The sequence below is a fragment of the Lepidochelys kempii genome, chromosome 25 (assembly GCF_965140285.1).
Source record: "Lepidochelys kempii isolate rLepKem1 chromosome 25, rLepKem1.hap1, whole genome shotgun sequence".
Classification (NCBI taxonomy): Eukaryota; Metazoa; Chordata; order Testudines; family Cheloniidae; genus Lepidochelys; species Lepidochelys kempii.
Window position 1 is genome coordinate 15,731,194 of NC_136404.1, and position 22,247 is coordinate 15,753,440.

At 61.3% G+C, this 22,247-nt stretch overlaps 1 protein-coding gene across 1 annotated transcript; it reads left to right on the plus strand.

Moving 5' to 3' along the window:
• The first annotated feature begins 9,910 nt into the window (after positions 1–9,910).
• Positions 9,911–21,930, plus strand: PLK5 (polo like kinase 5 (inactive)). Its single transcript, XM_073324027.1, has 15 exons — positions 9,911–10,015; positions 12,011–12,118; positions 13,391–13,507; positions 14,422–14,551; positions 16,093–16,180; positions 16,260–16,355; positions 16,769–16,967; positions 17,524–17,662; positions 17,751–17,839; positions 17,935–18,043; positions 19,242–19,322; positions 19,716–19,875; positions 20,433–20,562; positions 20,794–20,904; positions 21,745–21,930. The coding sequence occupies exons 1-15, from the start codon at positions 9,911–9,913 to the stop codon at positions 21,928–21,930; spliced, it is 1,848 nt and encodes a 615-aa protein (XP_073180128.1).
• Positions 21,931–22,247: the final 317 nt, after the last annotated feature.

The window sequence follows — 22,247 nt, forward strand, 5'->3', positions numbered from 1 at the left end:
AAATCAGGACTAACCCATGGGAGAGGATGGAGCCGCCCCGAGGTTAGGGAAAGGGGTCGAAACGTAACTGACAGCCAGCGGGGGGTGCAAGGGATGTGATTGAGGTCTAAAAAATCACGAGTGGTGTGGAGAAAGTGTGTAAGGAAAAGTTATTTACTTGTTCCCATAATATAAGAACTAGGGGCCACCAAATGAAATTAATGGGCAGCAGGTTTAAAACCAATAAAAGTAAGTTCTTCACACAGTGCACAGTCAACCTGTGGAACTCCTTGCTTGAGGAGGTTGTGAAAGCTAGGACTACAATAGGGTTTAAAAGAGAACTGGATAAATTCATGGAGGTTTAGTCCATTAATGGCTATTAGCCAGGATGAGTAAGGAATGGTGTCCCTAGCCTCTGTCTGTCAGAGGGTGGAGATGGCTGGCAGGAGAGAGATCAGTGATCATTACCTGTTAGGTTCACTCCCTCTGGGGCACCTGGCATTGGCCGCTGTTGGCAGACAGGATACTGGGCTGGATGGACCTTTGGTCTGACCTAGTATGGCCGTTCTTATGTTCTTAACTCACCGCGGTGAGGAGGGGAAGAGGACAGGGTAGGGGGAGAAACAACCTGAGACTCCATCCAGTCCTGCCCGCTGCTCCGTGACACTCACAGGTGGGCCAATCAGTGCAAGTTACACTGACGGCCACTAGGCCTTGTTCTGTTCACACTGACACCAGCGGCTCCTGGCACGTGCTCTTGATTCACACTGGTGCCAATGACGGGGGGGTCAGGCCCAGTGGGCAACCCGCTGCACAGCCCCCCCCACCCCCGTGGAGTTTGGCCCACTCCCCCGCCCCGTGCAGCCTCTGCCACTGCTTGTGGCTTTGTTGTTTCAAACCCAACTTGTTTCCCGCAGAGTGGAGCTCCTGCCCCTTCCTGCAGGCCGGGGTTACAGCAACCCCTGAGCTTCCCAGGCAGTGCCGGGGCTGAGCTCGGTGCCGGCTCATCCCAGCCGCAGGGACACCCTGCTTCCATGCAGTTCTTTAACGCAAGGTTCCCCTGCCTGCTAGGCCTGTCAGAGGGGGCTCGGCCCAGCCGCTGAACGAGTCCCCGCGTGGAGGCCAGCTCCGCTCTCCCGCGCGCCTGGGGGTCTCCTCGTCGAGCATTACTGGGACTATTTCACGGAGAGGAAGGGACGCGCCCATGCTCACGGGCAGAGGCAGCAGCAGAGCTAGGAAGAGCTCTCAGGAGGCCCGACTCTGGCCCCCTTCTTACCCCTGGACCCTACTCCTCTCCCAGAGCTGGGAGCAGAACCCAGGAGTTCTGACTCCCAGGCCCAGCCCCCTAGACAGCATTCCTGTCCCGTCTGTGAAAGCCCCGGGCCCATCGCAAGGTAAAGCGAGGGCCCGTCACCCTCCATGGCCCTGCCCCAGGGACTCAGCCCCTTCCCCCTGCAGCCCAGCACGACTCGACTTCCATCCCCATGATCTTCCATCCCCACGTACTCCCAGGGGCTCCACCCCACAGCCCCAGCAAGCCCCTGGCAGGCGGAGAACCATGGCCCACCCCCCAGCACTACCCTGCTCTGCTGGGGGCGCTCGCTCCCCCTAGCCGCCTGGGAAGGTAGGGCAGATCTCGACCCCCTCCCCTCCCAGGGCAGGGATCAAGCAGTGACAGGAAGCTTGGGGGGCATTTTTATTTCTCCCGTCCCTGCTGATGCACCCCGCCCCCACCGCTATGTAGGATTGGAAGCAACCAGGGGCATGGGGGGTAGGGACTGGGAGCGGGAGGGGGGGCGGTTCTTGGAGGAGCTCAGTTCCCACCAGCCCTCAGGTGCCGAGTGCTGGGGCTGGGCTCAGAGCCCATCCCAGACAGGTTGTTTTTGGTGCTGTTCCCTGCCCCACTGCAGTGCGAAGCCAGCGGGCAAACCCCGGGAGGTGACCGAGATACGGGCTCCAGCCTCGTCCCCAGCCAGGGCCAGCGCCGCAAGGGAGATCCTACTCCAGGAGGATGCCAGGCAGGGCCTGCTGCCTGCCCTGGAGCCTCCTGGCAGGGAGGGCAGAGATGGGGACCAGAGCATCAGGGGCTTGTCCCCTTGCCCCTCGCAAAGCACCAGCTCCCTGAGCTGATGGGGAGAGGGGAGGTCCTGGCTGAGGCTCTTGCACGTGTGGGATGGGGCGGGTGATTCTGTGCTGTGGCAGTGGTGTTGTGGGGCTCGATGCCCCAGGCACACGGGTGATATGCCAAATCTGGCCACATGCCCAGATCTCATTGTACTGGTACCAACAGCCAGTGCAGCCTCCAGGCAAACTGGCCTGGCCCCACGTGGGAAGGGGGGCAGGCGGGGCGGGATTGGGAGGCATCCAGGCTTTGGCTCCGCTGTCCCCGGCCCACCAGTGGTGCCAGCCCCAGTGAGCTGGGCTTGCCTAGCCCACGATCACAGCCCAGCGGGGGGGTAAGACCCCCCATGTTTGAGACCGAGAGCTCAGAGGGCTTGCGGCTGGCGTGGGCAGGTTGTGGGGTGCGGGGGGGGGGCAGAGAGCAAAGCTGGACCAGCCCAGGAGAGCTGGGGGAAAAGGGTCTTGTGAAGCAGCACCAGGCACGGCCAGAGCCTGGCAGTGTGAGCAAGGCCTCTGCACAATGGCCAAACCAGGCCCCACGGCCAAACCCCCTCTTCCCAGCTCCGGGCTGGACAGCTCGGAGCTCCCCCGGGGTGCAGGGATCAGGGGGCCAGGGTTCCTTCTCTCTCTTTGCTTACAGGCTCTGAGAATACCCTTCTGCTCCCACCCTGCATCAGTCCTCCCCGAGAGCCCTGCCAGCCCCCCCTCATGTCCCTCCCCACCCCACAGCCAACCCCACTCCATGCCACCAGCCCAGTGCTGAGAACACTGGGGTAACGGGAGAGGGAAGGACCGCGGGGAGTGGCAGTCGGGTAAACACTAGGCCCAGGGAGTGGGGGGCACGAGGGGGTTAGGGTTGCCAACTTTGATTGGCCGTATTCCTGCAGGTTCCATCACATGACATAATCTTTCATTAAAGATTGATCTTTAATTGCTGGAGGCTCCAGGACAATCCTGGAGGGTTGGCAGTCCTAGGAGGGGCTGATGGTTGTGGGACTAGAGAGAATGGAGGGGCTGGGAAGGATGGGCAGAGCGGGGGTTGGGGGGGTACAAGAGGCTGGGAGAGATGGGGAGAGCAAAGGGGGCTGCATCTTTGGCTGGAATGCAGCTGACACCCCCCCACCCCAAGAACAAGGCCAGCGCGTGCAGTGCATGCTGGGAAATGGGCAGCTCCTTGCACCTGCAGCTGGGCTGCGCCTTGTTCTCCTGCCAAGGCTGCTTCAGGAGTGGGAAGGGCGGGGGGAGCAGGAGGACAGGAGAGGTCAGGGATGTGGGGGAAGGGAAGGGCAGAGAACAGAAGAAAGGGACGCATGTGTTGCGGGGGTGTCAGGCAGCCAGAGAAGGGGAGGAAGCTGCAGGGAGGGAGGGGTCTGGCCGGGGGTAGATGAAGAGTGGGATCGGGGGTGGGGGAGCAGGGGTACAGAGCACAAGGACAGGAAGGACAAAGCAGGAGATGGGGGAGGAAAATGAAGCCCTTTGCAGTGCTCAGTGGGGGAGGGATTCTTGAGCCAACACGGAGAGCGGGGGATTATGGCCTTTCCACCATTGACTGGGGGGGGGGGTACATGGCCCTCCCACCACCGGCCTTGGGAAGGAAGATGCTGGCAGGGGCAAGGCCGCTCCCCACCTCCGCAGGAGAGAGCACATGGCCTGAGCCTGGGAGAACCTGGCCCCAGAGCTCTCCGGCAGCCCAAGGGGATGGAGAGGAGCCCGGGCCTCATCCCTCAGAGAGGCAGCTCTGGACGCCCCCCAGCCCCTGCAGGGAGCTGGGAACCGTTTCCTGAGTCAGTTTTCTCCACCTGCAGCTCAGCATCCTCCCCCATGGCCGTGGGGCGCTGGCGGTATGTGGGGGGGGGAGGGGGATAATCAGCCAGGTGCCTGCCTGAAGCCTGCGTTCACGGACACGTCAGCACCTTGCCCGCCGGAGGGATGGTGGCTGGCAGCTCCCAGTGTGGCCTTGGTGGGACCCACAGAAGCTGTCTTTGTGGGGGTGTTGTTCAGAGACACGCTCTCCCAGTGGGGGTGGTGAGGCATCGATCCCAGGCCAGGATTGGGCCCCAAGTCCATCTCCCTTCCAGGACCTTTGCACCATTCAGCTCTGCTCCCTGTCCTGCAGCATGAGGACAAGGGAGGAGATCGCAAGTGCGCCCTTCCCCCAGCCACACACCATCAACCCCTGGAACTCACCGCTGCAGGATGTCACTGGGGCGAGCAGCATGCAGGGCTCCACATAAAGAGGAGCACAGCAGAAGTCTTCTTTAAATGGGCTTCCCTGACCATCTGTCTGTATCCACCTGCTGTCTCTTGTACTTAGGTCGTCAGCTCCTTGGGCAGCTCCTTTTTGTTCTGTTTGTGGGGTCCTGGTCCGGGACTAAGGTTCCTAGGTGCTACCCCAATACAGATTAAATCGTAAATAATAATAATCCATAAACCGCTTGCAGGCCTCAGCAAGAGCTCTTCTTAGCCCTAGAAAATCCAGGGACAACGTCGCCTCCTGCTAGGCACCAGGTACTGGCACCTTATCTGTTAACTACCTGGGTTTACACAGGCATCTGTTCTGCCGGCACCTTTGTAACAGTGCTATCTAACAAGAAGGGATCGGGCATTTCCCACAAAGAACAGCTCTTGCAGGGACACTGGCTAAGGGAAATCGCCATGACTCCCAGTCCTCATGCTTCAGAGCAGATGCTCAGGGAGGGTCAGGAAGGGATTTCCTCCCACAGGGAGAGCACTATAGTTTTTTAAAGCCGTATGGAGTGTCTGGCACTGGCTGTTCTTGGAAGCTAGATGTATCAGTGGAGTGTTTGCAGCCCGTTTTCCAGACAGAGAGGAATGCAGTCTTCTTGGATTTCAATCTGGCACCACATTGATGGAATTGGGGAGTTTATACAGATCATTGGTCCCTGCCTTTTAAATAACAGGGAAGCAGAGACTATTTTATATAGTTATTTATCATAGCACCAAGAGGATCCAACTAAGGTCGGGGCTCCATTGTGCAAGGTGCTGTATATAAAAGTTAATAAGAGATAGCCCCTACCCCGGAGAGCTTACAATCTAACCAGCCCAGACCTAGGAAGGATTGTTATCTCCATTTTACAGATGGGGGAAACTGAGACACACAGCAATGACGTGACTTGCCCAGGGCCACACAGGGAGTCAGGGGCAGAGCCAGAAATTGCTCCCATACCACCTGCATTCCAGCCCCGTAGCCTGCCCACACGACCACCTTCCCGTCTCACTAAATCACTGCAGATCCAGGTGCTAACAGGTACCTTCAGTGAGCGACCCTCTGACTAATCAGACCCTGTGTTGTTTCTCTGTACACGGCACACTGAAGAGACAGGGCCCTGGCTCAGCACTCAATGGGTTAAAGTTGTATGGTGTTTGTTGGGGGTCTGGGAGCCAAACCTCCGGGAACAGCTGTTCCCAGCCCCTGTTTTGGCTGCTTGCCAACCTTGTAGAGCTGCAGACTCCAGTCCTCAATGTTCAAGGGGAAAGGCTCCCCAGAGACACACCCATCCTCTCGCCCCAAACTCCCAAGTTACTGGGCATCAGCCAGGCTGGGTGTAGGGGATATGGCATGCTCCCCCCGCGCCCAAGGGCCCCCAGCTGGAGAGAGGGAGTGCAATGAAAGGAGGTGTGTTGTGGGGGGGGGGAACTTGACACCTCCTCTTTGCAATCCCCTTCCCCAGAGGGGATCTAAGCACCCCCAGGGACAGGAGGTGAAGAACTCTGAGATAGAGCTGGATTTCCACATGTCAGGGGAGTTGGGATCCAGGAATCCGATAGGGAAGGAATCCCTCCCTCCCCCAAAGTGCATAACAGGGATGAAAAGTGGGGGGGCATGGCTTCCCCACAGCCCTGAGCAGGGCTCACCTAGCCCTAGCCCATGATGCTGGTGTGCAGTGATTAACTCCCTGCCCCTTTCACAAGGGCTTGAAATTAACTCTGTGTGTCAATTGCAGCTCCCATTAGGGGTCCCTGGGGGTGTAGAGAGGAGCCCACGGTGGCTGCAGGAGAAGTGTATGTGCTGGACCCAGGAGTCCAGGGGGACTCTGCCTTCTAAACAAGCCCCTCTTCTCCCCAGACGCAGACAGCCACCAGGCTCTCACTGCAGCCTGTTCTCCTGCCAGGAGCGAAGAGCAGAAGGTGCCACTGTAAACACCAGGCGATCCGGTGTCAGACACACATCCCACAGGCCTGGCGTCACAGCCCGGCTCGGCCCCCTGCGACCAGCCCCACAGAGGGAGTGCGCACCCCGACGTCGGCCAGGTGGCACCGGCTGCTCGCCGATGGCGTGGGAAGACGTCGCAAGAGCTGCCCGCCTGGAGGCAGGCTCAAGGCGGTGAGATGGGAACCTTTGGGCAGGACCCACAGAGGCAGACCCAGGGGCGCCAGCCCCAGGGGCTGCCCAGGGGAAGGAGCAAAGGAGTCGGTGGTCCTGTAATGCCCAAAGCACTTCATGAGCACTCGCTAATTAAGCCACCTTTTGAGTTCGCTGGGCCTCCCGGAAGGTTGCCCCTCTTTGGGGGTGCTCGGCCATTTCTGGGGGCGCAGGCTGGTGACCCAGTCGCTGCAACAGCACCACCCCCATGGTAACCACAGCATCTGCCTTTCACCTTCAGCTCAGCCGAGCTGCCTGGTAAGACCAGCCCAGCTCCCAGGGGACAAAGACCCCTCTAGGATGGGGGTTTATCGGGCCTCCTCGCTGGGATCTTGTGAATGCACCATGGGGACTGAACTCCCCTCTCCTCCACCAGCCAGAGGTCCCTCCAGGGCAGGGCAGGGCAGGACAGGATATTTTCACTAAACACAGCCTGGTCAGGGGCGGGGCAGAGGGGGGCAGGAGTGCTGCCTGATTTGTACCATAATACAAATAACTAAGTGCTCCCCCATCCAGTCTTGCTGAAGTGGGTGGCTGCCTTTCATCACTTGTTGAATGCTGCCCCCTCGCCTCTCCCCCCAGCTACTGCAGGCTCCTGCAGACACGAGCACCGCCCGGGGAGATCTTTCCAACTTCATTTCAAGTTTTCTGAGGGTTGCTTTATTCCAAGGCAGACCCAGTCCCTGCGATCCCCTGGGCGGACGACTCTAGCTCTGAGATGCTCTCGGTCCCGTGTGGATGTCAGGAACAATAAGATTCCGCCCTTCTACAGCACTTTCCACCCTAGGATCCTGTTGGGCTTTAGATACATAAATTTAGCCCACAGGCCCCCCTCCCCAGCATTTTATAGATGGGGAAACTGAGGCACAGCAAGATTTAAGACCAGTATTTTCCAGCCTGGGTGCCTCAGGTTAAGCGCCCAATCAAAGGGTCTGATTTGCAAAACTAGTGCGCACCTGTAGCGCCCACAGACTTCACTGGCATTGTGGATACTTGGCACCTCCGCCAATCAGGTCACTTACGCAGCTAAACATGGATCCAGGGAGCCTAGTCTTAGACATCCAAGATGGACAGTGTTGAGCAAAGTGACCTGCCCACTGTCACACAGCAAGTTTGGGGCTAAGCCAAGAATGGAACCCGGATAAGCAGGGCCCCTTAATCACAAGCCCATCCTACCTGCATTAGAGATCCCGGGGGAGCTGCCGTTTGCACTCCTCCTCCTCGCATTGCTGGGCACTCGCTGTGCCCCCCCCCCAGAAGTGGCTGCATTTCAGTGGGGCTGTGCTGCCAGAGTGCGGTGGGAGGAGGGGCTCCAGGCACAGCACGAGTGGGTTATTCTGACCCTCTCCCCCCTCACTCTACAAAAGAGGACGGGGAGCAGCAGATGTGGGAAGATGGAAGGAAGGGGCAGGACCTTTGGGATGTGCCCGGGGGGATTCTCAGGATGGGGTTAAGGGCCTTACCAGGGGGGGGTTGGGTCCTTTCCCCCCACCCTAGAGGTGGAAGGGAAATCAGTTTCTCTATAAGGACCAGAGACAACAGAGACCCTAAAACACCTTTGCCATCCCCTTTGCCCGCTGCCCTACCTGTTCTCCAGCCCAGCTGTACATGGCCCTGGTGTGGGGGCTCCCACCCCTTATGAGATGACCCCCCCAGCCACCGATCCCAGCGTCAGGAAGTGCTTCCATCAACCCCACCAAAACACGGGATCAGAACAAGAGCTGGACGCCAGAGGGAGCCACGCTAGCGAGAACGTGCAAAGGAGCCCAAGCCGGCCCCGGGCCTAGGGCTGCCCAGGGCATGGCTAGTTCCAGAGAGGGGGCACTGGGCTCCCCTGTGGTGCATGGACATGCAAGTGGGGCGCTCAAGGGTGCTGCGAGGGGCAGGTGGGAAGGTTTGTCTACACAGGGAAATGCCAAAGTAGAATAAATATCCCAGAATAGAGTCACTTGTCCTGTGGAACAGTGGCCACGTGTGGGGGTAGTTAGAATTATTTTGCTATAGCTCTGCAGTGTTTCTCCATGGAGACAAACCTTAAGGGTCAAGGGGGAAGAAGACCACCCCCCCAAAAAAAGATCCCCCCCAAAAGGGGCTCATAGAAAGTTTCTGATTATCCTCCCAGCTAACCCACCCTGTCCCCTCAGTCCTGGGGCCACCGCCCCTTGCAGAGGGGACTCTGGGAGAGTAGAAACAAGCAGCAGGGAGTAACTCCTTGCTGGCGTCAGCATTGTCCCATGGCGCCCACCTCACCTGGGCATCTCACAGCCCTTTCCCTCACCCATGAAGCCACGCCTCTGGAAGGGACCCATCCACCCCCACCCCGAAACACAGCCAGCTCTGGGGTGGAGCAAGGCAGCTGTTGAACAGCCGCACGGCAAAGCTACAGAAGAGCAGGGGGATGGCACATGGAGGAGGAGGCTGCATGCAGTGGAAGTGCAATGGGGGTGGGGAGGCATGTCGGGTGCAGAATGGACCTGGCGGAGTTATCCCGGCTGTGAGCTCTTGCGTGACCACTCACCGCACAGGGCCAGGGATCTGTAGTTATCAGCCAGAATGGGGTCAGGATACTTCCTCAATGCGAAGTTTTAGCCTTGTGAATAAGGCCCCGGACAGGGGCTCAGGAGACCAGGGTTCTATCCCCCAGCACTGCCACCAGTTCTGGCCATGGCCACGGGCAAGACACTCGCTCTCTGGGTGCTTCCATTTTCTCAGCCATCTTTCTCTCCCCTTTGTCCATCTAGACCCTGAAAGGAGGGGCTGGCTGGGCCTGTGCAGCGCCGAACACAACAAAGCCCTGATTTCTACCGGAGCCTCTGGGCATCATTCAGCCAAGGGATATTTACATGGCAGGCCTAGCCCTAGGAGGGGGCACGGTTGACCACAGCGCGTCCCCATCTCTCTGCTCTGTTGTGACATATCCCTCCCGCACACCCACGTTTAGAGACGTCCCCAGACCCCCTGGTCTGGCTGGGTCACGGATTTTCCACGTTTCTCTGGCTAAAGGTGTTCGCAGGTGCGGGAGTGGGTGGTGGATATCAGGCTATTTCGTCTCTTACCATAACCCCCCCGCCCCCCCATGGGTGACATCCCAACCGTCACCGCAGTAACCAGCCATGATGCGGCCCCTCCAAGGACTCCAGGTGAGGGCCTGGCAAACCATCTCAGAAACCCAGCTGCTGCTAACGCAAGGACGGGAGGCGCAGCTGCTCTGCCAAGCCTGGATTCCCCTTTAACGAGCTCGGCCGGCCCCTCCTCTCTGCCCGCCCCCAAGTTGTGGAGTCTTGAGCCCATGTCTTGGGTATCCAATCGGCAGGCGATGGGGAGAGCAAGCCCCTGCCTGCATTATAAGAGGTTTGCAAGTGCTCTGCCTTGGGCACAGTGAGTGGACCTCGGAGAACGAGCGGGGTGGGAGAGGGCCTGGGGCGGATGGAGCCTTCAGCCAGCAGGAGGGCACAGGGAGACAACCTGAGCTACTTCATAGAGGATCCAGGCACCGGGACGCTGTACAGGAGGGGCCAGCTCTTGGGAAAGGTACCTTTTTTCCCCACTTTCAAGCTGTTCTGGGAAGCCAATTCCCCCCAGGCTGTTGGGGGCAGAGTCTGTGTGCGCATTTGATGGAGACAGGGCTACTTTTGTACTTCTCTAGCACCTGCCACTGGACACTGGCCATGGACTAACCTCATCCAGCCCCCCTTCCCCGCGGGAGGTAGGCAAGTCATTGTGGTCTCCAGTTTAGATGGGGGGGAACTGAGGCAAGGGGGGGGAGGGGGCGGGCTATTTGCCCAAGGTCATCTAATCAGTGACAGAACTGGGAATAGAACCCAGGAGTCCTGATGCCTACCCCCCCTTCCCCTGTTGGATCCACTGGACACCATTCCCTTCTGAGAGCTGGGACTAAAACCCAGGACTCGAACCCCAGGCGCCGCCCTGCTGCTCCCACTGGACCCCACCACTGAGCTGCAGCAGGCCACGGGCTGATTTGGGAGACTCTGCTGAGCCGAGGGCTCTTCCTGGCTCCTCCTGGGTGCAGAGGGAGCCCCGCTCCTTACCCTCCCTAATACCCTGGGCCCGATCCTCCATCACACTGTACCATCGCTTACACCTGTGCAAAGTGCGACCCCATCAGGGGCAGCTGTCTACACCTACTTCGCCCTGATGCCAGTGACCCGGGAATCAAGGGATCAAAGAACTTCCGACTGTGGCCAGCTCACGACAAGTCTGGCAAGGGAAGCCCTGAGCACTTAAAGCTACCCTGGACTAGAGTGACCAGATGCCCCAATTTTATAGGGACAGTCCCAATATTTGGGGCTTGGTCTTATATAGAGTCCTATCCCCCCCCCCCCCACACACACACACACCCCCGCCCTGATTTTTCACACTTGCTGGTCACCCTACCCTGGACGGAGCAGCCTAAAGCACTGGTCAGGGCCCTGCTCCGTGCCATTGCAGCAGGCCCTGGGCACCAGAGGCTGGGATGGCCCAGGGCAGCATGGGGTGCCCAGCCCGACTCAATGACGCTCCCCCATGGGCCCAGCCAGGGGCCTGCTAGCCCACGCCCGGAGAGCAGGGCTTGCTCCCCACTGGTGCGGCTGCAGTGCCCACCCCCCAGACAAAGCCTCGGTCTCACAGCCCCCGTGATGAGGAAACTGAGGCACAGTGAGGGGTTAGCCATCCAGTGGTGCTGCAAATTTTTACAGTGGAGGTGCTAAAGGTGGAAACCATGTATCTGGGTTGTTACTACTACTTCAAGCCAGGGGGGGTGAGGCAGCCCCCCGAGTTTCAGCACCTAGAGACCCTGTCTGTCTCAGTCCCCATCTCTGTTCATAGCCGTAACACCCGGCGCTGACCTCACTGCTCTAGCAGACAGGGGTGAGACAGGAATGGGTTAAGTAGCTTTGCATTCTGGCCTTGAACCTGGAGCCAAAAATCAACAGGAAGCAGAGTCCAGTGGCAAATGGAGAGAAACTGAGGCACAGAGGCAAAGCAACTAGCCCATCAGCTGCTGCTGCACCTGCAGGAGGGGGAACTTTGTCTCTTTCAAGACAGCCGCATTGGCAGGCGGGAGCGGCCAGGCCAGGAAGCAGGAGAGCCCCAACTCCCATGCAAAGCTGCCCACAACATGTACGATCCCCGCCGGAAAGGCTGGTGCCTTGCGCAGCACGTGAGGCTCAGCATGGGCACTGCTGGCTAGCGGTTAGAGCCAGCAATGGCGACTCAGGGCCCTGGCACTGCGGGGAGAAGGATTGAGGAGGTAAAGCAGCGTTTGGGGCACCAGGGTTGGTTGATTGATTGGTCTCATCTCTGGGAGGCGAGCCCGACCTAGGACTCCTGGGTTCTAGTCTCAGGTGGAAGGGCCAAGGGTCATCATTGGAGGCACTGTCAGGGTGGGAACGACCCTCCGCGGATGCCCAACCCCCATGGCTTTGTCCCAGGGAAGCTCCCCCCCGGTACAAGTCCCCACAGGGCCGGGGGAGCAGGATGCAGCCCCGGGTTACCAGCATCCTCACAGCTCCTCCTTGTGCGCAGGGAGCTTTCGGCCAGTGCTACAAGTTCACGGACACGTCCACCGGCAAGGTCTACGCTGTCAAGATCGTCCCCCAGTCCCGCATCTCCCAGCTGGAGAGCAGGGGGAAGGTGAGCCAGGGGCTACTCCCGTGGGGAGGGAAGGGGAGGAAGCACCTAGCACTGGCCAGACAAGCCTGGAGGTCATGCCCCCTCCTCCCCACACCCTTCTTATCATCCCCCCAGAGGAGCAATTGGCCGCAGCTGGGCCCTGTTTTGCCTTCTCCCAGCTGGGCTACCTATGCTGGGCAGACACCCATGAACTACGGGGAAGGTTAATTAACGCTTTCCTTGCCAGCACCCAGGGCTCGACTATACCCCTCCCCCCGCCAAGCCCCATTCCTGCGCCCCCTCACCCCGTACCTCAATCTTGGGGGTGGTGGGGGATAAATCCCAGGGCAAACAAAAAAGCCCCCCTCCCTCCGCAGACTCTCCACTTTCCTCTTGCTCTCACCATCCCCAAGCCCCAGGGTGTCGCCCAGCCCCCAGCTGAGACCCGGTCTCTGAGTATCACAGAGCAAACCACGGGCCACGCAGAGATGAGCCGCAGCCTCCAACGTCAGTGCAGGGTGAGACCGCTTCTCATTCCTCCACGTGGGGAGGCCATTGCGCCTGAGCACCGAAGATTGAGAGCGTTAACCCTGGTGGCCCACCCTGCGGGTAACCACAGCCTGATCGTCTCCATCCCCCCTGCAGCTTCGTTCAGGGTCCAGAAATTCCCCGTCTGCCTCTATCGTGTGACTCGGCTGTTGCGAGATGCCGGTCACATTCCACCGCAGAGCCAGCTGCATTTCGGTGGCAGAGGCGTGATTTCCCTGGCGCACACCGTCTGCCAACTGCTTGGCATCCCTTAGGCCCCTTGCCCGAGAGATATGTCAGATCTCATTAAAGCCTTGGTCTTGCTGTCATTTTACCAGCTCATGTTGGCATCAACCAAAAAGCATGAATGCTCTGAGCTAGCTGGGTTCTGACTCTAATGGACTGGCCGGTGGTGGGTGGGTATGCCCAGCCGCCACCTATGGGTGGGATCTGAACTGCATAGCTGTGTATCATAGGCCCTATACTTCTAGCAGCAAATGGGGTTTCTCCTATCGCTCCAGTAGCTTTGGGAGGAGCAGAATGATCCCTACTGCTGTCGTAAAGTTCCCAGGGGCTGTGAGTGCAACGCTGACAGCTGTGAAACTCCGAGCTGGGCACGAGGACCCAGGATCCGCAGGCCCAGCCGGGGAGCAGCGTGCGTGTGTGTTTTCCACAGCACTGTATGATTCTAGCTGACTCCAGCGCTTCGGGCTCGTGACTCGTTTCTCTTGCTCTTTGTGCATGTCTGCAATTCTCCTCCCGCAGGTCGAGAGGGAAATCGAGCTGCACAGCCACCTGAACCATCGGCACGTCGTGGGCTTCCACCGGCACTTTGCTGACCGGGGCAACATCTACATGATCCTGGAGTACTGCAGCCGCAAGGTGAGCCGAGCCGAGCCAAGGTGCTGGGCCCCGGCTCTCGTCAGGGAAGGGAGCAAAGAAATACCTAGACTCAGAACCTCCAAGGTGTTTGCACTCTTAACTTCCGTTGAAATCCAGGGAAGTTAGGAGCCTACATACATTTGAAGCCATAATAAATTGGGCGTCTCTCCTGATTTTTTTCCAATCCTCTGGCGCCTGCAAATCTGGCTTGAAAATATGAGACCAGCCTTTATCTGGCTTGCAGCATGTTGCGAGAGGCCTGTTTGACTAGTGTTGCGGGAGGCAGCCTGGTCTAGAGCAGAGAAGGTGCTGGGATTCTGGAGCTCTGGGGTCTGTTCCCTCTCTGCCTGTGATCTACTGTGTGTGACCTCGCGTGAGTCACTTTCCCCTCCCTTCCACCCTTTGGGCTTAGTGGGCCACCCAAGCTGGTGTCACTTAGAGCAGTCCTTAGGCTGCTCTAAATTACCCTGGGGCAGTGGAAGATTTCCTGGGAGCAGCCGAGGAGTCACTCCAAACACAGCTATATATATGGCTGCTCCCTTTGGATTGAAAGGGACAGACGTGGTTATTCTTCAGGGTCGACTTTTTAGTCCACTAAGTGAAGGGTGGGGCAGCTTTCCGAGGCGATACGAGAGTAACTAACCTGCCTCTAGCAGCTCCACTGACCCTCCGACAAGCAGAGACAGGCTGGAGCCATGAAAGTCAGGCCCAGATGTCGAGCGCCCGAGGGTCAGAGGGAGGGGGGATGGGTTTGACTCAAGCCCCTCCGCCTCCCCCCCCCCCCCCCGATCCAATCTGTCCCCAAAAGGCTGGGCGGGGGGTTACCAGCACCTTGGACCGTGCTGCCGATCGGAGGCTTGCGTGCTGTGCTGGACCCAATCTGTCGCTGAGCTGTTTCCTCTCCCCATCCCCAGTCCCTTGCCCACATCCTGAAGGCCAGGAAAACGCTGACGGAGCCAGAGGTCCGATATTACCTGAGGCAGATCGTTGCGGGGCTATGCTACCTCCACCAGCAGGGCATCATCCACCGCGACCTCAAGCTGAGTATGTGGCTCGGGCCGGCAGCAACGAGCCGGGGCTGGCTGCAGCACAGGGGGACGCCGGGGTGGGAGGGGGGATCCCCAAAGGGTGCAGGGGGAGAGACCTCGCCAGTGATGCTTACACATCGCCCTCTGATGCTGAGCAGGTGCCCGTGGGAAAGCGGCTGGCAGAGGGAACTGGATTCCGCCCCACCCCTCCAGAGTCCTCGCCTAGACATGCTATGGGACTTGGCTGCAGTGGGGAAGGCACCCCATGGGGACAGGAGGGCAGTGTTGCCTAGTAGTCACAGCCAGGGCTTGGGAAGCAGGACTCCTGGGCTCTATGCCGCGCTTGAGAGGTGCAGTGGGTTGGAGTGTGGGGAGGCCCGGAGGGGGGGATGGGGGGGTTGGAGCTCCTGGGTCTTCTTTCCAACTCTGAGGCGTGTGGAGCAGGTTGCTGGGTGCCAGGACTCCTGGGTTCTGGTCTCAGCTCTGAGAGGGTGGCCCTATAGGTTGGGGGAGAGGAGGGAAGGGGCTGGGAGTTGGGGCTCCTGGGTCCTCTCTCCAGCCGTGAGAAGCCTTGAGCTGGTTTTGGGGTGCCAGGATTCCTAGGTTCTGGTCCTGGTTCTGGGAATCTGGTCCAATTGGTGTGGGGAACAGAGGAACAGTGGTGGCTGGGAATCAGGACTCCTGGGTTCTTTTTCCAGCTGTACTTGAGGCAGGTCACGTCCTTCCCCTTCCTCTCAGCTCCCGCACTGGGCAATTAGGAGATGGGACTGAGCTCCTAGGGGCTCAGACCCTTGGATTGATTGATCTCTGCCTTACAGCAATGCAGCACCAGGGGTCCCCAAATCCATCTTCCTGGGGACCCTTTCAATCCTTTAAGCCTTGAGCAGCAGTGAAGGAGTTAATCACCCCTGTGCCCTTCACCTTGGCCTCTGAGACCCCACCCGAAGAGGGCTGGGGGCTGGAGAGGGGTTATAAATACACCAGCAGCGCGTCTGGCCGTCTGGCTTGTTGGGAGTAAATGCCACCAGCGTGACTTCATGCTTCTGAATGGGAGCCTGGGAGCCAGCTCTCCATGTAGGGGCTGCCCCATGGAGGGGGAGATACGTGGGGACCCCCAGATGCAGCCTCTCTCCCTGACACGCACACAGCTGCCCCCTGCCGAGCAGCCTCTGTCTGCTGGGCTGGGGAGGACCTCCTGCCTGTGATTTATTGCTCCCATGGGGCACATACAAACCGCCAGGGCTACTGAGGAGGCCCTGTCCAGAGCCTTCCTCTGAACAATGGGCTACTCCTGTCTCCAAAGCTGCTGTACAGAAATATATCGGCACAGACAGCCCCGCATACGCCCCCCTCCATGCTCCCTTCTCCCCTGCAGCATGGTCTAGTGGCTAGAGCCTGGGAGCCAGGACACCGTTCCCAACCTTGTTACTGATTCCTTGTGTGATCTGGAGCTGCTCTGTGCCTCAGTTTCCCCACCTGCAAAGGGGGGTGACTCTGGCCGTGTAACTGGAAAGCTGCCCGGATGTGCTCAGCGGCTTACCTCTCTTCCCCCCACAGGTAACTTCTTCCTCACGAAAAATATGCAGGTGAAGATCGGGGACCTGGGGCTGGCGACGAGAGACGAGCAGGCCAGCCAAAGACGGGGGTAAGTGCTGGCCCAGCACAGCCTGCAGCCCTCACCAGGGCGCTCTGCGGATTCACCTCCTGTTCCTTTTCCCCTACAGCGTGGTGTGTGGGACGCCCAACTACCTGGCCCCCGAGGTGATCGCCAAGAAGGGGCACTCCTTCCAGTCCGACATCTGGGCCCTGGGCTGCATCATGTGAGTGAGGCACCAAGCTGCAACTGGGGAAATGCCTCCGAACGGGGTGGGCCGGGTCGGTGGGGAGGGAATGGGATACGGGGCACCAGCTCCAACCCAGCCCCAGGGTGGGGAACAGGCTGGTTCAGTGGGGCGGGGAATGGGACACGGGGCATTTTGACTCTTTGGGGCACCAGCTCTGATCCAGCCCCAGGGCAGGGGAATGGCTAGTTCAGTGGGGTGGGGAATGGGATATGGGGCTTTTTGACTCTTTGGGGCACCGGCTCCAACCCGGCCCCAGGGGGAATGGCTGGTTCAGTGGGGTGGGGAATGGGACACGGGGCCTTTCCCCTCTAGGGAATGCTCTGATTGGCTGCTTGTGCCCGCCTTGGTGCACTGGGAAGGCTCTGATTGGCTGCCTTCCCTCGCCCCAGGTACACGGCTCTGACAGGCTGCTCCCCCTTCGAGATCACCCACAAGCAGGAGATGTACCAGTGCATCCGGGAGGGCCGGTACCCCGCCCCCAACCACCTCTCGCCCGGCGCCAGGAAGCTGATCGGCCGCCTGCTGGCGCCCCGCCCCTCGGAGCGGCCCAGCCTGGAGGAGGTGCTGGAGCACGAATTCTTCACCCAGGTGCGGGCGATGCAGGGGCGGGCGAGTCGCTCCGGGCACTATAGATGGCAGGCACCCATCCCGAGCAGCGCTGCGACCCCGTGTGCCAGGTCGCGATGCCGCTTGCTCGGATTTAAGACGGGTGCTGCGCGTACACTGGGGGAGCCGGGCCCAATTGCTGGGCACGTGCTTGCACCTGCGAACCCCGTCTAGGCGCCCAGGGTGGGCGTGCACCTGTGCTGCCCTGTCTTAGGAAGAATGCCACCTCCCCTGGCCCACAGCCCCCAGAAGGGTCCCGTGCCCTTAGCTCAGCTGCAAAGAGCTACGGCCGGCCCTGGTGCAAACCAAAGCCAAGAGGATCCAAGTTCTTGCACCCAGCCCCCGACACAGTGCCACAAGTCCCTGGGCTGGTGCTCCAACCTCTCCAGCCCCTCTGGGTTACTTCCACCATCCCTCGCCTCTATAGCCCCTTCTAGCCCTGGTGCCCGTATGGACCGTGGGGTCCTTGCCCTGCCTCCTCCGTGGCACCAGCGTGAGGTACAGCCGGGAATGGAGTGACGTGGCTGTCGTCTCCCAGGGTTTCACTCCGGACAAGCTGCCGTCCCGCGCCTGCCACTCGGTGCCCGTCTTCGCCCTGCCCAATCCAATCGGCAAGCTCCTGCAGAAGGCGGCCAAAGTGCTGTTCAGGGGGTTGCCGTGCCAGGAGCCCCAGGCAGGTGGGTCAAGTGGCCGCGTCCCCCCGTGCTCTGGGCTGAGCTTGGCAGTGCCCGTGTGGCGTCATGGCTCCACTGTGTCTCCATCCAGGTAGCCCGGTGCCCGGCGAGGAGCCGGAGAAGCTGACGAGCCAATCCTGGCAGGCTCAGAACCTGCCCAGCACGGAGCAGCACAGCGAGGTAGGAGGGGTCCACAGGAAGGAGGGTGGGGAGGGACCTGGGGGGGTCTGCAGTCTGGTTCCCCCCCTCACCCGCTGTCCCCGTCTCCCTGCCAGGTGGAAGGAGGCAGTGTCCAGGCTATGCCATTGACCAAGGGCCCCCACATGTTCTCCATCCATCTGCTCATGACGGGAGCTCTCAGGCCCAGATGCTCCAGAGCCGACTGTAAGTGGATGCCACATTTCCCAGACCGACCTCTAGCTGTCGGGCTGGAATTTGGGAGGGTTCTAGGCTGGAGACATCCAGGGCCTGATGCCAGCTGGGAGCGGTGTGTGCAGAGCCCCTGCTGGGGATCGGGCCCTGGGGAGGCTCCAGTTGGGCCCCCACACCAAGGACCTCTCTTGGTCTCCACCTCCCTTGGGAGCTGCCCGGGGAGGCTGCAGCTCACGTGCACTGTGTGGCCAGGGGCCCGGAGTAGCCCCCAGTAGGGCTGCCGGGAGCCTGCTGGGCCGGGATCGCTGCAGTATGAGGCCCCCACCGCCCTAGGGTTGCCAACTGTCTAATTGCACAAACCCAAACACCCTTGCCCCGCCCCCTGCCCCGAGGCCCCTCCCTCCATCACTCACTCTCCCACACCCTCACTCACTTTCACTGGGCTGGGGCAGGGGATTGGGGTGCAGAAGGGGGTGAGGGGTGTGGGCTCCAGGTGGGCGGCGCAGCAGGGCTAAGGCAGGCTCCTTGCCTGCCCTGACCCCGCGCTGCTCCTGGAAGTGGCTGGCACGTCCCTGCAGCCCCTGGGCAGGGCAGGGGTCTCTGCGTGCTGCCCATGCCCTGAGCGCTAACTCTGCAGCTCCCATGCGCCGGGAACTGCAGCCAATGGGAGCTGCGGGGGCCGAGCCTTAGCCCCGCCGCGAGGCCAGACTTTTAGCACCTAAAAACCTCCTGGTTTGGCTTCAGTAGCCTCCGGGAGATAGGTCCTGATTCCGGGAGACTCTTAGCGAAACCGGGAGAGTTGGCAACCCTACGCCTCCCCCTGGTGTGGCCCCCCGTGGGTTCCCTCGCTGCTTCCTGTTGGCTGGTTGGGGCAACAGCCCCACTCATTGCGGGAGGGAGGCCCTCAGGGCAGGAGAGCACATGGGGCTGGCGGGGCAGAGAAATGATCCAGCCACCTGCTGTGCTCACTGGCGGAAGCATTGTCTAGCGTTTTGACGGGGGTGGGGGATCAGGACCCCAGGGTTCTCTCCCCGGCTCCGGGAGGGGAGTGGGGTATAGTGGTTAGATGGGGGGCGGGGATCAGAACTCCTAGGTTCTAGCCCCAACTCTGGCAGGTGTAGTGGTCGGGGCTGGAAGACAGGGGGCAGAGGGGTGCCAGGCTTACAGGGGGTGCCATGCATGGAGCCCTGATCCCAGCCCGTCTCTGCAGCAGATGAAGGCTGGAGCGTGGGGAGCGCAGTGCAGTCAGTCACGAGGGTGCTGAGCAGCTGCCTGGAGAACATGCCTCTGGGTAAGAGGGAGCCCTGCGCCGGAAACCCACAAACCCCTGCACGCCCAGCTCCATCATCCCCTGGGCCTTCCTCAGCCCAGGCACCAAGCCCCCCGCGCAAACCTGGCCGGATACGAGTGGGGCCTGGGCTGGGCTGACTGGACCCACCCTGGGCCACTGTCCAGCCCATCGGCTGCAGGGGCTAGGACTCAGTGCTGGGGGGTGGGATTGCCCCACAGGGCCTGGCAGTGCCAGGGGTTGGGCCGGTGTGAGTCTGCTGGGTGGAGGCACAGGCTGCTCAGGTTGCCTCCTGCCCCCACCTGCTCTGTCAGGGCCTCTCCCCAGCTGGCCGGGCACCGGGGGCCTGCGAGGGCCTCTGTGCTGGGCCTCAGGCTCCCCTCTTTCTCCTTGCAGCCGAGCACAACCCTGTGCAGCGCCTGGCGCCACCTGTCCTCTGGGTCACCAGGTGGGTGGATTATTCCAACAAGTACGGCTTCGGCTACCTGCTCTCGGACGGCTCTACGGGCGCCCTGCTCACCGACGGCACCCACCTAGCCCTCTGCCCGCAGCCCCCGTAGGTATCCCCCGGGCACCCACCTGGCCCTCTGCCCCCTCCCCTGGGCACCTGCCTGGCCACCTCCTCTGGGCACCTGCCTTGCCCTCTGCCTGCAGCCATCGTAGGTATCCCCCCCGGGCACCTGCCTGGCCCTCTTCCCCTTCCCCCAGCCACCCACCTGGCCCTCTGCCCTCTCCTCCGGGCACCTGCCTAGCCCTCTGCCCACAGCCATCGTAGGTATCCTCTGGGCACCCACCTGGCCTTATGCCCCCTCCCCCGGGTACCTGCCTGGCCCTCTGCCCCCACCTGAGAATCCACCTGGCCCTCTACCTTCCCAGCACCCACCTCAGCACCTGCCTTGCCACCCCTGGAGCCCTCTGCACAGTCAGCCCCAGCCCCGCTCAGACACCCACCACCCCGTCTGCCCATGCAGCAGCAGGTACCTCCAACCCCCCCCCAACCCTCTGCTCAGTCCCCCTGACACCCACCTCGCCTGGCACCTGCCCTGGCAGGTGTCTGGGCACCTGGGACACCTGCAGCTCCAGCCTCGCGGCTTTTTTGTGGCTTCCTTCCAGGCGTGTCTGCTACTGCCCAGGGCGCGGGGAGGCCATGTCCTTCCCCCGGAGCGACGTGCCCGCCTCCCTGGCCACGAAGATGGGCATCCTGCACTTCTTCTCCCAGTACATGCAGCAGAAGCTGCTGGAGGTGAGGCCCCGGGGCTGGGGAAACCCCGGGGCTGGGCCAGGGGGGTGCAGGGGGAAGAATCACGGGGCTGGGAGCGCGGGATATGCCAGGGGCGGCTGGGGGAGGCCCCAGGGTGCAATCCCCTCTGGGCTGTGCCCGCGTTGCGGGGCGGGGGGGGTGGGGCCATAAGGGGGAGCCAGGCTCGGTGCCCCCCCGGCCCAGCCAGCTCCCTGACTCTGCTCCTGCTGGCAGGGGGGGAGCGAGCCGGCGGGTCCCAGCAGCTCCACGGACACCCCCTGTCTCCTATGCTGTGCCAAGTCGGACCGGGCGCTGCTGATGCTCTTCAGCAATGGGACGCTGCAGGTAACCCCCCATCACCCCCAGCACACCCTTGAGCCTCTCCCCCGAGCCCCCACTCAGGCCTCTCCTCGTCCGGTGCCCCCCCCCCGAGCCTCTCCCCCCATCCGCCTGCCCCACGGCTGCTCCCTCCTCTACGAGCCTCTCCCCTGATCCTCCCACCCCATGGCTACTCCCTGTCCTTCCCCTCCACCCCGCAGCACCCCGCAACTGCCATCACACTTCCCCCAAGCCATGCCCCAGGCTCTGGCTCCTCCCACCCAACACAGGGCCTCTGCAGACCTAGGCTGCTCTGGACTATCCAGTGTCACGAGTGAAGTGAGTTTGACGGCCTCAGCTGCGTTCTGCCCTCCCCGGGGGCTGCAGCACAGCCTGGCCGGGGTGACAGGCCCGGGGCTGGGATAGCAGGGAATGCAGGGCCCCAGAAGGGCTGCAGTCCGTGCCCCCCTACCCACACTGCCCCAAGGCCCTCTCCTGGCAGCAGGGCCAGACAGTGGCAGCGGGGGCTGGAAACCCCTGGGGAAAGAGGGGCTTAGGTGCAAGGGCAGCTGGGGGCTGGCAGTCGGGGGGCAGAAGGGTCAGAACTAGAGGGCAAGGGGGAGGGAGTGGAGCAGGAGCCCCCACCCTGCAGCCAGGAGCCCCCACCCTGCAGCCAGAGCTCCCTAAGCTCATGGGGGCTGGTCCGATTGTCGGATCCCAGCAGCGGGGGCCACCAGCGCGGCTCCCTGGCCCTCCCCAATGTGTGTGTAGGGGGAGACTCTGGGGCAGGGGGAGGGGTATTAACTCTCTCCTGGGCCAGGTCCTGTGGGATGCTGCATCACTCGCCCTCCCCTCTCTGCCCCGCAGGTCAATTTCTATCACGACCACACCAAGCTCGTGCTGAGCTGCCCAGGTGGCGGGCACCTCCTGACCTTCATCGACCAGCAGCGCATCAGTGCCACCTTCCCGCTGGGCGCCCTGGCCGCAGGGGGCTGTGCCCCGGCCCTGCGGGAGCGCCTGCAGTACACCCTCGACATGGCCCACTGCCTGTAGCTGCCTCCGCTGCCCCCCCGGGACTCTCCCGCCCCCTGGAGCCAGACCCACTGCCCAGCACCTGGCGTGGCATGGACATGGACACAGGGCGGCTGAGGTGATGTTGTGGCCCGGGGCAGGCCCATTAGGGGCTCTTATGGGACCCAATTTGATGATCAAACCCTACTCCCTGGCTTGGGAGGGTGCTGTGGAGACATGGGTCCTTTCCACTCTGCCCCTCACTCCCCCTGGAACCAACGGGGCCTGGAGGTGCCCATTTGCCCGATGCTAATGCCGGCCCAGGAGCTTCACCCACTGGCGTCCCCTGAGGATGGGAT